Raw genomic sequence first — 15,876 nt, forward strand, 5'->3', positions numbered from 1 at the left:
AGCCGACCACCGCAACATCCCCCAAAACTAACAACATGTCCCGAGCGCCGAGTCCTCCCCATCCCCGGGGCGCGACATCTCCATACACGCATAAACACATTTGAAACACAAAAATACATATAAACAGACATCACACAATGATATCTGCCTGCACACACACACACACACACTCACTCAATCACACATACACGCACTCACTCTCACACATACACACTCTCTCACACACACACTCTCTCATACACACACTCTCTCACACACACACACACAGAGATTCACCATCCCCTGGCTCCACTCCAGTCCTCCTGCTGCTCCTCTCCGGTGCAGCACTGCAGGCCGGGCACGCACTGCGTGACGTCACAGCTAGGAGACACGGCCGCGCACAGGGCCGTGTCTCCTAGCAGTGATGCGGCCGGGCCAGCACAGGGAAGTTAACTGGCCCGGCCGGAGAAGAAGCAGCGTCCGTGCGCCGCTGCTGGGGGAGCGGTCCGGGGCCCCCCGCCACTGTCTGCCAGTATGTGCCGCGGCACCGCACATATAGTGAGGGCAATCTGGCCATAGACACCCCAGAGCCCAGGGCCCCCTGGAGGCCTGAGGCCCCGGGCGGTAGCCCAGATTGCCCTCATTATAATCCGCCTATGATCGTAAACCCATGTTGATATTGGGTCATGAGGTTATTCTTCTTCACATACTCTAGTATAGAATCTCTTAGGAAACCCTCCAGGATTTTACCCACAGTAGAGGTTAAGCTTACTGGCCTATAATTTCCAAGTTCAATTTTGTCCCCTTTTTGAATATTGGAACCACATTTGCTATACGCCAGTCCTGTGATACAGACCCTGTTATTATGGAATCTTTAAAGATTAAAAATAATGGTCTATCTATGACGTTACTTAATTCCTGCAGTACTCGCGGGTGTATCCCACCCAGGCCCGGGGATTTGTCAACTTTAGAGATTTTTAGACGCCGCCATACTTCCTGCTGGGTTAAGCAATGACATCTAAGTGACATTGTATATAGGCTATGTGGGGGGGCTCATATTTTATATAGGAGGCTTTGTGGGGGCTCACGTATATAGGAGGCTATGTAGAGGGTCATACTTTATATAGAAGGCTATGTGGTGGCTCACATTATATATAGGCGGCTATGTGAGGTGGCTCATACTGTATATAGGAGGCTACATGCGGGCTCACACTGTATATAGGAGGCCATGTAAGGTGGCTCATGCTGTATATAGGAGGCTATGTGAGGTGGCTCATATTGTATATAGGAGGCTACATGGGGGCTCACACTGTATATAGGAGACCATGTAAGGTGGCTCATGCTGTATATAGGAGGCTATGTGACGTGGCTCATACTGTATATAGGAGTCTATGTGAGGGCTCATTATGTATATAAGGAAGGTTTTGTGGGGCTCACAATGTATATAGGAGGCTATGTGGGGCTCACTCTGCATATAGGAGACTGTGGGAGATCACACTGGATATATGAAGGCTTTGTGGGGCTCACACTGTTTATATGGAAGCTTTGTGCGGCTCACACTGTATATATGGAGGCTATGTGGGGGGCTCATACTGTGTATTGGAGACTATGTGGGGTTCACGCTGTATATAGGAGGTTATGTAAGGTGGTGTGGCGCCCCTGAGGGTTCGGTCGCCACAGAGGTACTGCACCTCACCCAGTGGTGTGGTGTTTCCCTTCTCTCAGGTAAGGAGGGAGTGCTGCACGGGACCCCGACACCTACATCCAACACTACACTACCCCAGGCCAGCAGGAGGGGCAAGACGCAATGTAGTTTTCTGCTGAGCCCCGACCCTGGCTGGGGTGGGGGGAACCCAAAGTTAGGGGGAACCAGTAGTGGATGTGGGTGGAGGAAGTAGTTTATGGGAGCACTCATACAGTAGATATATAAAAGATAGACATCTTAACAGTTAGGTAGTAGAAGGAGTGTGGTTCAGAGGAACAGTCTGGGAACAGAGTCTTTCTAGGAGCTCTGCTCCACTACAATGGCCCAGGGCTAAGGCCCAGGAGGGGAGCAGGGAGTAAGCTCCGTTCTGTAGAAGGGATCCTTGGCAGGCAGCACCAGTACACCCCGAACCTGCCAAGTGTCAGGAGGATCTAGGCCGCAAGAAGGGGACCGGCCCCTGGCCCAGACGTGCAGCTTAAAGCCTCAGGCTTCTGACTTCTATAGCCAGGAGCCAAACCCCCACTTCAATCCAAGTAAGGTCAAGCAGGTCTGTGCAACTTTGACGGACAGGGGGGACCTGGCAGCACCCGAACAGGATTCACAGTGGGAAGCGCAGGGCAGGAGGGAGTAAGACCCAGCGTGAAGTCGGTCTAGAGAGGTACATAAGAAAGTGGGGTTCTGCCTGGTACACCCGAGCTGCCTGAGGAAGGACTGAACCCCTGCCCGGTCAACGCAGTGCGACTCCGGAGGCTTGCACCAGTACAGTGCACCTGTGGACTGTCTAAGAACTGTGAGTAATTCTTGGATGACTGCACTCAGCTGCCTCCGCTCCTTTCTTTCGCCGGTGCCATTTCCCTCCCTGCACCACAACGCCCAGCGCAGCCTCCATTCATCGTTTACACTGCCCTGAGGCCTGCTCCACCTGTGGGGAGCTGTTCCATCTCAAGCTGCCCTAACATCTGCCTCAGAGGACTGTCGCAGCGCTGGTGATCCTCACCAGACACTACAGGTGGCGTCACGACAAATCCCCTATAAATATTCCCCTTTTTGAACTGACCGCCCTGGGTCACGGACTGGGCCAGCCACCGTGATCTTCCCCCAAAAGCAGCCATAAGGTCCGGCTGCCGAGTACCCCACGGCCCTGGGGGCGAGTCAGTGGCCCGTACTGTATATAGGAGGCTATGTGGGGGCTCATATTGTATATAGGAAGCTATGTGGGAGCTCATAAGGTATATAGGGGGGATGTCAGCATACTTAATTCTGCTCAATATTAAGTGATACAATTAATACTAATATAAATAATTAAAATGTAATATTTTTTATATTGAGCAAAATTAATTTCAGCCTATTGGTTCAGCCTCCACAACAGTCACGGTCTCTCATGTGACCCCTCGGGAAAATTTAATTGCCCACCCCTGCAACAGGAAATAGGGGGTCTGATCTTTGCCTCAATTTTCCTTCTCTTCTACCTGTCAAACTATGTACAGGCATGGCATCAGTTTGGGGTTAAGTCCTTGGACAATGGATGCTGTGAAGTGAGAGAAAGGAGTTGCTATTGAATGCTATAGCAGTTTGCATAAAACACAGTAGGTTAAATAAGCTGCAATATTTATATATATTTATTTTAATCTTATTTTATACAATGCAAATATGTTAAGAAATAACAAAAAAAAAAATAGAATTAGTAACATCAAATACAGGAACACTCATTCTCTGGTTATATGAAGAGATGTCAGAAGTTCAGGAATCTTTCCAAAAGTCTAAACATGTCATAGAAGGAATTGTATATCTATAGAGGCTTGTTTTTGTATGGATCCTATATAATATGACGCTGCTTCCTTCCCCATTGGAGATTGTGTAAAAATAAAACGGCCGATGGTCTCATCAGTCCAACTCCACCCAGGGAGGATATCACAGCAATCAATCAAATCTGTCAGTCCATCGATGCTTCTTGTCTTCGCAAGTGAAACCTTTGCACTGTGTCTTATTAATGCCTATGTTTTAGCTCACGAGCCAACTGACACAGTGTGCACTGTCCGCAGAATGTGAGACATACGCAATCGTTGCAGATGCTTCCCTGTAATGCAAAATAAAAAGAGATGGTTTAGAATATGATCCATAAAGGGTATTTCTGTAGGTCTGAAAGAACACGGCTCTTTAGCTCCATTGAACTAGATAAATATAAGCTGCAATACCACAGACGGCCAGTAGACACAATGTGGCACTATTTCTGGAAGAAAGCAGCAATATATTAACAATTCTGCGCATAAAACACAAAAACAAGAAAAATAATACATAATTTGTAGAAAAACAATAAAATATCTGGACAAAGGGCCATTTTTTAATAGATTAGAATTTAGACATTTTTTGACGATGTAAAAAAATACTGTGTGTGTGTAGGTATGTATGTATATATATATGTATTATACGGGTTTACATACATAACAACATATATACAGTACAGACCAAAAGTTTGGACACACCTTCTCATTTAAAGATTTTTCTGTATTTTCTTGACTATGAAAATTGTACATTCACACTGAAGGCATCAAAACTATGAATTAACACATGTGGAATTATATACTTAACAAAAAAGTGTGAAACAACTGAAAATATGTCTTATATTCTAGGTTCTTCAAAGTAGCCACCCTTTGCTTTGATGACTGCTTTGCACACTCTTGGCATTCTCTTGATGAGCTTCAAGAGGTAGTCACCGGAAATGGTCTTCCAACAATCTTGAAGGAGTTCCCAGAGATGCTTAGCACTTGTTGGCCCTTTTGCCTTCACTCTGCGGTCCAGCTCACCCCAAACCATCTCGATTGGGTTCAGGTCTGGTGACTGTGGAGGCCAGGTCATCTGGCGCAGCACCCCATCACTCTCCTTCTTGGTCAAATAGCCCTTACACAGCCTGGAGGTGTGTTTGGGGTCATTGTGCTGTTGAAAAATAAATGATGGTCCAACTAAACGCAAACCGTATGGAATAGCATGCCGCTGCAAGATGCTGTGTAGCCATGCTGGTTCAGTATGTCTTCAATTTTGAATAAATCCCCAACAGTGTCACCAGCAAAGCACCCCCACACCATCACACCTCCTCCTCCATGCTTCACGGTGGGAACCAGGCATGTAGAGTCCATCCGTTCACCTTTTCTGCGTCGCACAAAGACACGGTGGTTGGAACCAAAGATCTCAAATTTGGACTCATCAGACCAAAGCACAGATTTCCACTGGTCTAATGTCCATTCCTTGTGTTCTTTAGCCCAAACAAGTCTCTTCTGCTTGTTGCCTGTCCTTAGCAGTGGTTTCCTAGCAGCTATTTTACCATGAAGGCCTGCTGCACAAAGTCTCCTCTTAACAGTTGTTGTAGAGATGTGTCTGCTGCTAGAACTCTGTGTGGCATTGACCTGGTCTCTAATCTGAGCTGCTGCTAACCTGCGATTTCTGAGGCTGGTGACTCGGATAAACTTATCCTCAGAAGCAGGGGTGACTCTTGGTCATCCTTTCCTGGGGCGGTCCTCATGTCAGCCAGTTTCTTTGTTTATTTTTGCAACTGCACTTGGGACACTTTCAAATTTTTCCCAATTTTTTGCACTGACTGACCTTCATTTCTTAAAGTAATGATGGCCACTCGTTTTTCTTTACTTAGCTGCTTTTTTCTTGCCATAATACAAATTCTAACAGTCTATTCAGTAGGACTATCAGCTGTGTATCCACCAGACTTCTGCACAACACAACTGCTGGTCACAACCCGAGTTATAAGGCAAGAAATCCCACTTATTAAACCTGACAGGGCACACCTGTGAAGTGAAAACCATTTCCGGTGACTACCTCTTGAAGCTCCTCAAGAGAATGCCAAGAGTGTGCAAAGCAGTCATCAAAGCAAAAGGTGGCTACTTTGAAGAACCTAGAATATAAAACATATTTTCAGTTGTTTCACACTTTTTTGTTAAGTATATAATTCCACATGTGTTAATTCATAGTTTTGATGCCTTCAGTGTGAATGTACAATTTTCATAGTCATGAAAATACAGAAAAATCTTTAAATGAGAAGATGTGTCCAAACTTTTGGTCTGTACTGTGTGTGTGTATATATATATATATAAAATGTGTATGTTATGTATGTATACCCATATAATACAAATATATATATATATATATATATATATATATACACACACACACATATATATATATACATATGTATTATATGGGTATACATACATAACATATGTATTATATTATATAGGTGCTTGACAAAGACCGTGTTGTGAGGTCGAAACGTTGCACCACTTGGTGCTGGATTAAAGTCCACAATTTTTCCTTGAGCTGGAGTGCTGCCTGATTTTTTCCATCTATTTATTTATATATAATCTTTAGAGATGGAGCAAGATAGACATCTGCTGTCCCTTAACATAAAGTTGTATAGGGAGCATAATGGCTTTTTTGGCCAAACTATAAATGCAGAGTTAGAAAGATCCACCCTTAGAGTATATGTTGGAGGGTCCAAACAATGACAAACCCCCTTTGGAGCCAATCACTTGCCACTAGGTTCTATTTCATGTGGTTGGTTTCAAAATAGTGCTGCTCATTATCAATGGTGAAGTCAAGCATCCTCTTAGGGGTCCCTGCACACCTACATGCTGCCAATTCCATGTGTGGCCATCTTCTGACTTACGGCCCATTCACATGAGCTAAACGAGGGTTCACAAAAATGCTCATTCATGATCACTAAACACGGAAGCAATCAGCCGACATATGAGTAAAACACTCATCATGGGCAGAATTCCTCCCGAGTAAACGCACATAGTAAACTGCAAACAGTGGGAGTGTAAAGTTTTTACAGAGTCCTCCAGACACCGCAGCCTCTCTTGTCTAAGAAAATCTTACCGGGATATGATATCTTTCTCTCACGCCAGTACGCAAGGCGATCATGGTGCCTGGAAGAAATGGCAAGCAGCAGCACTCTCCGTAGTCCTGAGCCACTCTACATCCCAAAATGCAAGGGACAAATGTTCCACAAAGACCTTAAAGAAGGAAAAAGAAAGTGGGCAAAATAAATACATAAAGCTATGACCAATCACGTAGAAGCCATTCGGATCCTTGAGAATGAAAGGACTTTATTACAAAACTAAAGGTGTATGACCTCCAATGTTCCTGAGAGATGGAGGACCCAAAGTTACCTGTGTGAGAGCGATGGTGAGCATGAGTGACCACCACTCCTGTAGACAGTGAATGGAGCAGTGGTCACACATGTCCACTAAAGACTTTGTGATGCCTTTTATGTCATCATACATTCCTTTGGATAGGTTTCATAAGTTTTATCTTTTATGGGAAAACCCTTTATCGAGCTTGGGTACATGATGACTTTGGCTACGGCACAGATCGCATAGCCGTAGATCGCAGCATAAATGAGGCTCCATTGCAACCTGCAAGTTGCAAAAATCCAACTAGTTCTGACTTTTTGTGATTCGTACGTCTCTGTATCTTGAGTGTCGCAATGTGACCCCATTTACCTGCGATGTAGCAGCCGCACAGAGTAATCTTGGACCACACGCACTGATGGGGCTCTCCATCATTACAATGTGGTGTTGGATGCCCAGTCTACTCTCTATATTCTCATATATTGCCTTCAATATGGAGGCTATCTCCTAGATTTGACGTATCAGAGGATAAAAGAAGACTTTTTTAGGAGGACTTACAAATTCCCATGTCTTCACAACAGTCCATAACGTCGGAGTTCCACTGGCTGCTAGTTGTGCCATATGATTGCATAGCTTGGGGTTGTTGACTGACTGGATAAGCCATTGTGATCTGTAAGAGAAGAACATGCAGTAGGATAAGGAACAGATGTAAGAAGTACAATCCCATGAGAGAGCGTTTGCGAAACAACACAAACTTATCAGGAACATATGAGACCTCTATAGTTACTGTAGGTCCCCAGAGACATCTGATTCATCTGTTGAAAGTCAGCGGACCCGCCTGTGTGCCCATATTATCTACAGCTATGCACAAATTTTATACTGAGTTCTGTTGGATCAAGCATCAATAAACTGTTTTTCCGGTGTTTAGCTTGCACAGACACTTTTTTTTATATTGGGATTTCACAATATATGACATTTCTTGAATTGTTATTATCTTACTCCAATCCACCCAATGCAGAAAAATAAAGGCTGCGCTCACAGGTTGTAGATACAAACATGGCACCGTTTTAAAAATTTCTGCAAAAGCGATGTGGTTTTAACACAATTTCAACACACTATATAACGGCATCTCTGAAAAAATATCCAGGTTAGGACTACACCCATTGGAGAAAGTAAAGGGGGTGAAGAGGTTGCATTTATACCTGGTGCTGGAAGGAGACACCAGAACATATCGGAGTGCCCTGTTACACATTTTGAATTGGAGGCTTCAAAATTTCTACCGTAGACTTAGAACTACTTCCCTTGAGAAAGCAAGGCACTATCAATGCAAAACGCGCGTCAGGAGGCATCCATATTCCTTTTTGTCGGCCTGATATATCAACTATACTTGGGTAAGATATGCTAAAATTATCTATAAATGGATTTTTGTGCTGCTAAAATGGAGAATATGGTATTAGACTAAAATGCCCAGGAAGCTCTTGTTAAGCACTTGATATTTATTGCTTACTATTTGACTACCTAAAATACACACCAGCCCTACTTCTAGCACTATTTTGCTCTGGAATCATTTCCATATATTTTTCTATATGTAATGTTACTATGAATAATTGACTCATGGCTGGCAAATGTATCTGTTTGTCCTATTCACTTATTTAAAATTGTATGTTTAAAGTTTTTTCTATTGAAAAACTTTTTCTAGACTTGCACCGTAATACTCAGTTTCTCCTGTTTTCTATTGTCATTTTGGAGTGGTTTTTGTGGTCATGGCTCACTGCTCAAAATTCGGCGCAATAAGCCCCCCATGAATATCATTCTGGGTCATTGGTTATTAACATTTTGCATTGGAGGCTTCAGAATTTCTACTGTAGACGTGCACCACAAACTACCAACCCACATTAATCCAGCGGGATTTCAGCTTTCTTATATGAGCCAACTAACCTTTTGCCCAGAGAGGGGAAACCCCAGCTCATCCTCTCTGCTCCGCATTAATAAGAGAGAAGAAGCCACATTGTGGTTAGCTTCATCCTTCTCTTTTTATTCTTCATGGAGGCACAAACCATCACTGTGGGCAGGTGATACTATAAAGGATGAGTGAGACTCCATTGAAGACCTTTCCGGTTGATGGATAGTTTAGATTCCTGGTCAATTAACCATAACGGAGATTAGAATGAAATCCATAACCTACTGCTGCCCAACGTTGAAGGATCAGTAAAAAAAAATAATTGGCAACTACACTAAACTAATGTTTGTCCATTAACTCCTATTTAACTGCTCACATGACGTTGGTAAATACTGTAATCCCAATGACCCGGGCAGGAGGAAAGGGAATACATGTAAAGGTGAATTCACACGTGGCTGATTTTTTTTTGTCTCAAGAGGTTGGAGAATTCCACACATGTTCCACAGAACAAGGTAAAACTTTCTGCCACATTGGGGTTGTGGTTTTCTGCTGTGTCCATAACGATACCCAACTGACCCTATGAACTAGGACTCTGTTCTTTGGAGAGTCTATCTCAGATTTCAACATTTTTGATCGAAAAAATAGTAATTTTTCTGTGGCAAAGATTGGACCCCTTGCCGAATTCGACAGATTCCAAGACAATGAGATTCATTGTCATGTGATAGATCCTAGATGGTTTCCATCAGACACAGAAAACATGACGTAAAGTTTTACAATGGGATCTGTTGGAGTTTCCATTGTGAAAAATTATATATTCTTCTCTGCAGTATTTAATAATCCCAAAATTTCCTTTTAAAGGGTATCAGTCAGAGACCTTTGCACAAGGTCTCGCTGTGTGAAGGCAGCCTAGGGCATGACTCAAATAGGATCAAGAAAAAGTCAATCAATAACAATTGTATCTAACCATAAAAGAAAAATCTGAACACAGAAAAATGTTCTATATCTACTCTGCCATCATATGCCGATTACACAGCTACAGTAAAATGTATTAATTTTACTAAGAGGCGAAATTTATCCAAAATGCTGCAAAGTAAAATTGGAATAATTCAGGTTGTAGTTTTCTTAGCAAAAAGGATTGGAATCTGAATTCAGAACTATGGCCAATTGCTCCAAATTTGATAAACCTGCACATGAACCAAGCAGTATAATTTTTGCAAAAATGCAATTTTGCTTCAATTTCTTATCCAAGGATCCATCTTTAGCAATTGTTTCAATAAATATATTTTCACAAAGACAGAAAAAAATAAAGTCCTGTAAGAAGTCACCTCCAATGTCAAAGTGAAGACCAGAGAAATAGGCAGAGATCAGTGGTCTGAAGAGCTGACACTTACTTGTGCTGTAGAGCTGTTGCAGGTTGAGGATGCTGTAGGAGCTGTGACAGTTCAGCTCGGGTTCAGGCTTTTATAAGGGACCTAATCTGTGCTGGGAGGATACGGAGCGTGAACATGACATCATGGCTACCTCCCTCAATACTTCTCCCTAGTTTTTTTTTTTAGTGTCACACTCCTTGGTTTAATCGTCAATCACCTTCCAGCAGCCGCTCCCTCTTTCCATGGTTGCACCTTTATCTCCCTCCCCTGCCTCTTTCTGCTGTTTGTCACTGATACCTGTTACATCTGTCATCTGTGGAGATGGAAAACTTGATTTTCCACTTCGGAAGGAGAGCAGATTATATCTACAAGTTTTCCAGGTGGTCAAAAGCAATAACTTTTCTATCGGAAACTGCTTCAGGAAAAAAAATTCCTTCTTTCAGGGACGTTTTGGAGGAGTTTTTAGGTTATTTTTTCCTTTCTTTTTCAACCTTTTAATTGGACAGTGCCAAGTTTGGAATGTTTTCTATCAGGAGACGCTTCCTAATGTGTGACCCACGCGCGTCCTCTGTAAGCCCCTTACCCTGGGAGATGGGGGACTCGGAGTTGGGTCCTTTGATGTAGAGATGGGGTGCAGCCGTGGCCCGGACCCGACCCGTGCCCAGGGTCGTCACACTAAAGCAAAAGAGATGGTACTGACTTATCCGGGTTGAGTGGCTGATCTCGACTACGCCACGTGTGGCACCTGGTGAAGGCCACCAGCGCTGCTGCAGTCCGCTGAGGCATGGTGTTATGGCAGCCGTAGTTGTTGCTACTCCCCACAGGCGGAGCAGGGCCTCAGGGCAGAGGGACAGGATGGAGGGGGTAGTAGTCTAGGCGGTCTGGTGCTGCGTAGCGCGGTGTAATGCGGAATAAAGAGTCCGGAGGCCATAGGGGTTAACTTCCAGGGTTTTTACTCACGTTGTAGAGTACAGCTGCAAGACTTCTCCCTGCTCCTCGCGGAGTTCTGCGGTCACCAGAGACGGGGGGGGGGGTCCGCCAACCTCCGAGTAAGTCCAGTGTTCAATCAGGACCCCGCACCAGAGTGTTCCTAGACTTCAGACCGGGTCCTTTCCTGTCTGTGTGTGTGTGTGTGTGTACATAGGCCGGGTCTCCCTCTGAACTCCTCGCAGAAAAAGGGTACGGGTGGCAGCTCCGCTCCTTCCGTTACCCGGTGGGATCCTCAGGGCCTACCGGGCTTTCCTGACAAGGACATGGAGTAGCAAGGTCGGGTGTCGGGGGCCGGTACCCCTCTTGCAGCCGGAATCCCTCTGAATATATCAGGTTGGCGAGGACAGGTGGCGTATACCGCTCCGTCTGCATCCTCCCTGGGATCCATTTGCTGTGGAGCTACACTCCTAAGCTCCGGGCCTTCTTGGTCATGGTCCTTGACCGGGTTGAGACATCCATTATCTGCAACCTGCCTCTCGACCCAAGGCCAAGGTACAAGGGCTGTGTCTCCATCCGATGCAGGCCCACACAGCATCCGCTTACAGGGTAGGAGGTCATAGTAGAACAGTCAAAGAACCATCATGGGGCAGACTGAAGGACAGCCTGATGGACTGAAGGACAGCCTGATGGGCTGACGGACAGAAAGGACCATGAGCTAAGATGGCTGTGTATTAAATATCAAATTTTAAAGTGGCACTAAAATGTGAGTCCTCCACCCTCACCCACTAAATGGTTCCCCTCTCTCTTGGTTCCCCAGTCTCCCGGTAACCAGGAGGGCTGCACCTAGTGCATTCTAGCCCCCTCTGGTGGGAGAAGTGTGGTGTTGGATGTGAAGGAAGGGTCCTGACCATCGCACTGTTCTTACCTCAGAGGAGGAACACTACACTCCATTAGAGAAGTGCAGCATCCCTGTGGCGGTCGAACCCTCAGGGGCGCCACACTAAAAGTGACACAAACTTCCTTTACCCTGACCAGGCGTTTTTCAAAACCTGAAGCCAAAGACAAATGCTCAAAAGAATGAACGCATGAACAGCACAGTGGTTTTCAAACATTTTTTCGAGTCAATTTTCAGGCGATCTTTGGAGCAGAAACATTCAAAAAATACCCCTCAGAATACCCCTCAGTGTGCGCAGAAGCTTATCTATTCTCTGTCTCCATACACCTATATCACAGAGGAGATCTGGTGAGCAATATGCCGCAGAATTGGTCAGCAGGGTCTGCACCAACAAACCACCTTGACTTATTTAGGGTGATTAGATACCGGGCTCAATCACTGTCCCCTGGATAAAGGAAAATGTCATAAAAAGATTGATAATAGATTGTTCTGTTCTCGGCAACACATCACATCAAAGAATAATGTGCTGTCGAGAAAAATGATTTTTAAGCAAAGTTGGAAATCTTTTCACCCTTCGAATGCTACAGTCTGCAATCTTCATTCTTTTATTCATTGTCAGACTATCTGATATGCAGTTTGATCTAAATTTTATTTTTTTTCTCTTATGGGAGTGTCCCTTGCAGTAATATAGGCTGGATGTGAGCTCTGCGTGTCTCTCCCAGTAATATAGGCTGGATTTGAGGTATGTGTGTCTCTCCCTATAATATAGGCTGGTTGTGAGCTCTGCATGTCTCTCCCAGTAATATAGACTGAATATGAGCTATATGTGTGTCTCCCAGTAATATAGGCTGGATATAAGGTCGGTGTGTCTCTCTCAGTAATATGGAATGGTTGTAAGGTCTGTGTGTCTCTCTCTGTAATATAGGCTGGATGTGAGGTCTGTGTGTGTCTCCCAGTAATATAGGCTGGATATGAGGTCGGTGTGTCTCTCCCAGTAATATGGAATGGTTGTGAGGTCTGTGTGTCTCTCTCCATAATATAGGCTGGATGCGAGGTCTGTGTGTCTCCCAGTAATATAGGCTGGATATGAAGTTGGTGTGTCTTTCCCAGTAATATAGGCTGGATGTGAGTTCTCTGTGTCTCTCCCAGTAATATACGCTGGATGTGAGGTCTGTATGTCTCTCCCTGTAATATAGACTGGATGTGAGTTCTGTGTATCTCTCCCAGTAATATAGGCTGGATGTGAGTTTTGTGTGTCTCTGTCAGTAATATAGGCTGGATGTGAGTTCTGTGTGTCTCTCTCATTAATATAGGTTGGTTGTGAGCTCTGTGTATCTCTCCTAGTAATATAGGCTGGATGTGAGTTTTGTGTGTCTCTGTCAGTAATATAAGCTGGATGTGATGTCTGTCTGTCTCTCCCAGTAATGAATGTGAGTTCTGTGTGTCTCTCCCAGTAATATAGGCTGGATGTGAGTTCTGTGTGTCCCACCCAGTAATATAGGCTGGATGTGAGTTCTGTGTGTCTCTCCCAGTAATATAGGCTGGGTGTGTGCTGTCTTCGCTTGGCGAATATATCATACACTACACTTGCTTTCATGTATCAGCACAGCTATTATTTCCTCTTGGGGTGCTTACCTACATTTATATATCCTGCTTTCTCTGCCGTCCTTGAGATAGATTAGTGTTGGACTGGAGTTTTAGTACCTTAGGCCCTCCAGAAAAAATTATTGGAGGGGCCCAGCCCTATTTCTATTGTAGACTAGTTTTATTCCTGCAAGATTGTCTTAAATCAAGCTTTCCCCAATGATTTCCTACACTGCTAAAAAATGTTATAATTCAGTGAGGCTACGTTCACATCTGCGCTTGGAGATTCCAATTCTGTTATGTTTTTAGAAGTAGATTTAATGTCCAAAATTTTTCTGATGCCTAACTGAGGCAGAGGAGAATCAGTTGATAAGTATGGTCTGTTTGGGTTTCCTTTTATATTTCACTTTTTAGAATGGAAAAAAAGTTTGGCATGGGGCACTTTTTCTTACGTTCTAAATACAAGCAAGCAACGGAACCAAAACTAACCTCGTAGTAATCAATAGGGGGCGCTGTTTGTATCAGTAATTCAACTGATCTGTTTTGTAAATTAATTCTATTTCTTTGCTCCTACAAACAGAGAAGACAAAACAGAATCCTCAAATGCAGGTGTGAACAGAGCATAAACTGAATGGACGGCAGCTTTTAAGAGAGTGGAGACTACTCTCCACCACCACATATCACTGAGCTCAGCGACCTGTGCTGTCTACATCGGCATAGCTGCTGAGCTTAGAAGACCCCATAAGCATTATACTTTGTTAGTTTTCCAGTTCCAAGACCCCCTCTTCCCCACTTGCAGTTTCTTTAAAAAATAAACAAACTGTGCATTACTCACCCTCACTGTACATTTGGCCAACAGCTATGTAAGTTTTGCCCCTTTACTAAGACATTTCAAGTTGAATTCATGATGGCTCTTTCATTTTAATCATCATCGGTGGTGCCATGGATATTAATCCATGTCAAGATCTACAGTAGATCGCCAGTCATTGTGTGACTGTTTGCACGAACCTTAAAAGATTGTTCCATCAACGGTTAAACATCAATGGTTGACAATGATAACGTTTTCTAAGCGTTGCAGAGACGGTCAATAAGTTGTCAAAGCAAAGGATAACCGCCGTTTCTGAGAACATTGGAAGTCCTAATCATGATGACTCTGTCCTCTAGGAAATAGGAACTAGAGACAAAAGATTTCTTGCTGTGTACGTGTCTAGGTCACAGAGCTCAGAAAACACAAAATATTAAAAATAGCCAAGTTCCCAGACTACAGATGAATTCTAGTGTCCTTTAGAAGTCAAAAGCTCAACGTGAACTGAAGAAGACCGTGTGACCACTGCGAAAGAGGAAGGGAAAAAATAAAAAAAAAAAGAAGTTACTTGCTGACTTTGCTAAATGAGTTTATATGTATCCCCAAACAGAAAGTTGTATAATGGTCACATAAGATACAACATTAATATAATAACCAAAGTTTCTTCGACGGTAACCTTGGATTGTGGAGACTTGAAATCCTTGACGCTCGCAAATTTATGGCTCCATATTGTCTTTTTACTAAACAGTCCTAGGCATTTTTTATACTTCTGTTTTTTTTTCCTTCTAATTTGGTTTCAAATCTAAAAAATATCATATTTGGGAGAGGAGGGGGGGGGGCAATAAAATGTAAGGCTTTTTTTTGCCTATTCTCAAGACCAGCAGAGGGATTCTGCTAGAAAATTTTGTAGGATTTATTATATAGATCCTATTTTGGGGATCCATCACAGGTGTTACGCTCGCGCCCGGACTGACTGGCGTGAGCGTGATTAGTGATCCCACTGTACCATGAACCGAGGAGTGCCTGGAGGGGCGTAACTACGTATCAACCCGATCCGACCAAGGTCACACGGCGGCTCAGTCGACTCCGTGAACCAGGGAGGAACCGAGCAGAGGGACCAGGTGCTACTCCAGGTCAGACCCCGGTCACAGCTGTTGACCCACACCGGGGAATGCAGGAACAGGCAGGTTAAACTGGCATATTGACTGGTGGGTACTGGCAGGCACGGCTGGTATGCAGACAGGTGGATATTGACAGGCACGGCTGGTATGCAGACAGGTGGGCACTGACAGGCACGGCTGGCATGCAGACAGGTGGGCACAGGCAGGCACGGCTGACATGCAGACAGGCGGGTACTGGCAAGTAGGAACGTAGGCAGGATAGGGACCAGGACAGACTGGGATACAGGAACAGAGCCGCAGGTGCAGTAGACAAGCAGAGCGGAGCAAAACCCGCAGATGCAGTGAGCAAGCAAAGCAAAGCAAAACCCGCAGATGCGGTGAACTAGCAAAGCAGAGCAAAACCCGCAGATGCGGTGAACAAGCAAAGCAGAGCAAAACCGCAGGTGTGG

General features: G+C 44.4%; 1 protein-coding gene across 1 annotated transcript; it reads right to left on the reverse strand.

Moving 5' to 3' along the window:
- Positions 1–3,280: 3,280 nt before the first annotated feature.
- LOC141172071 (cornifelin homolog) lies at positions 3,281–10,270 on the reverse strand. The gene is made up of 4 exons (XM_073655894.1): positions 10,114–10,270; positions 7,381–7,492; positions 6,569–6,705; positions 3,281–3,761 (listed from the first exon to the last, which is right to left on the reverse strand). Exons 2-4 carry the CDS (start codon positions 7,484–7,486, stop codon positions 3,672–3,674), a joined length of 333 nt encoding a protein of 110 aa, XP_073511995.1. The 5' UTR covers positions 7,487–7,492; positions 10,114–10,270; the 3' UTR covers positions 3,281–3,671.
- Between the last annotated feature and the right edge of the window lie 5,606 nt (positions 10,271–15,876).

The sequence above is a fragment of the Phyllobates terribilis genome, unplaced genomic scaffold (genome assembly GCF_046119375.1).
Source record: "Phyllobates terribilis strain yellow unplaced genomic scaffold, ASM4611937v1 Scaffold_12__6_contigs__length_324123572, whole genome shotgun sequence".
Taxonomy (NCBI): domain Eukaryota; kingdom Metazoa; phylum Chordata; class Amphibia; order Anura; family Dendrobatidae; genus Phyllobates; species Phyllobates terribilis.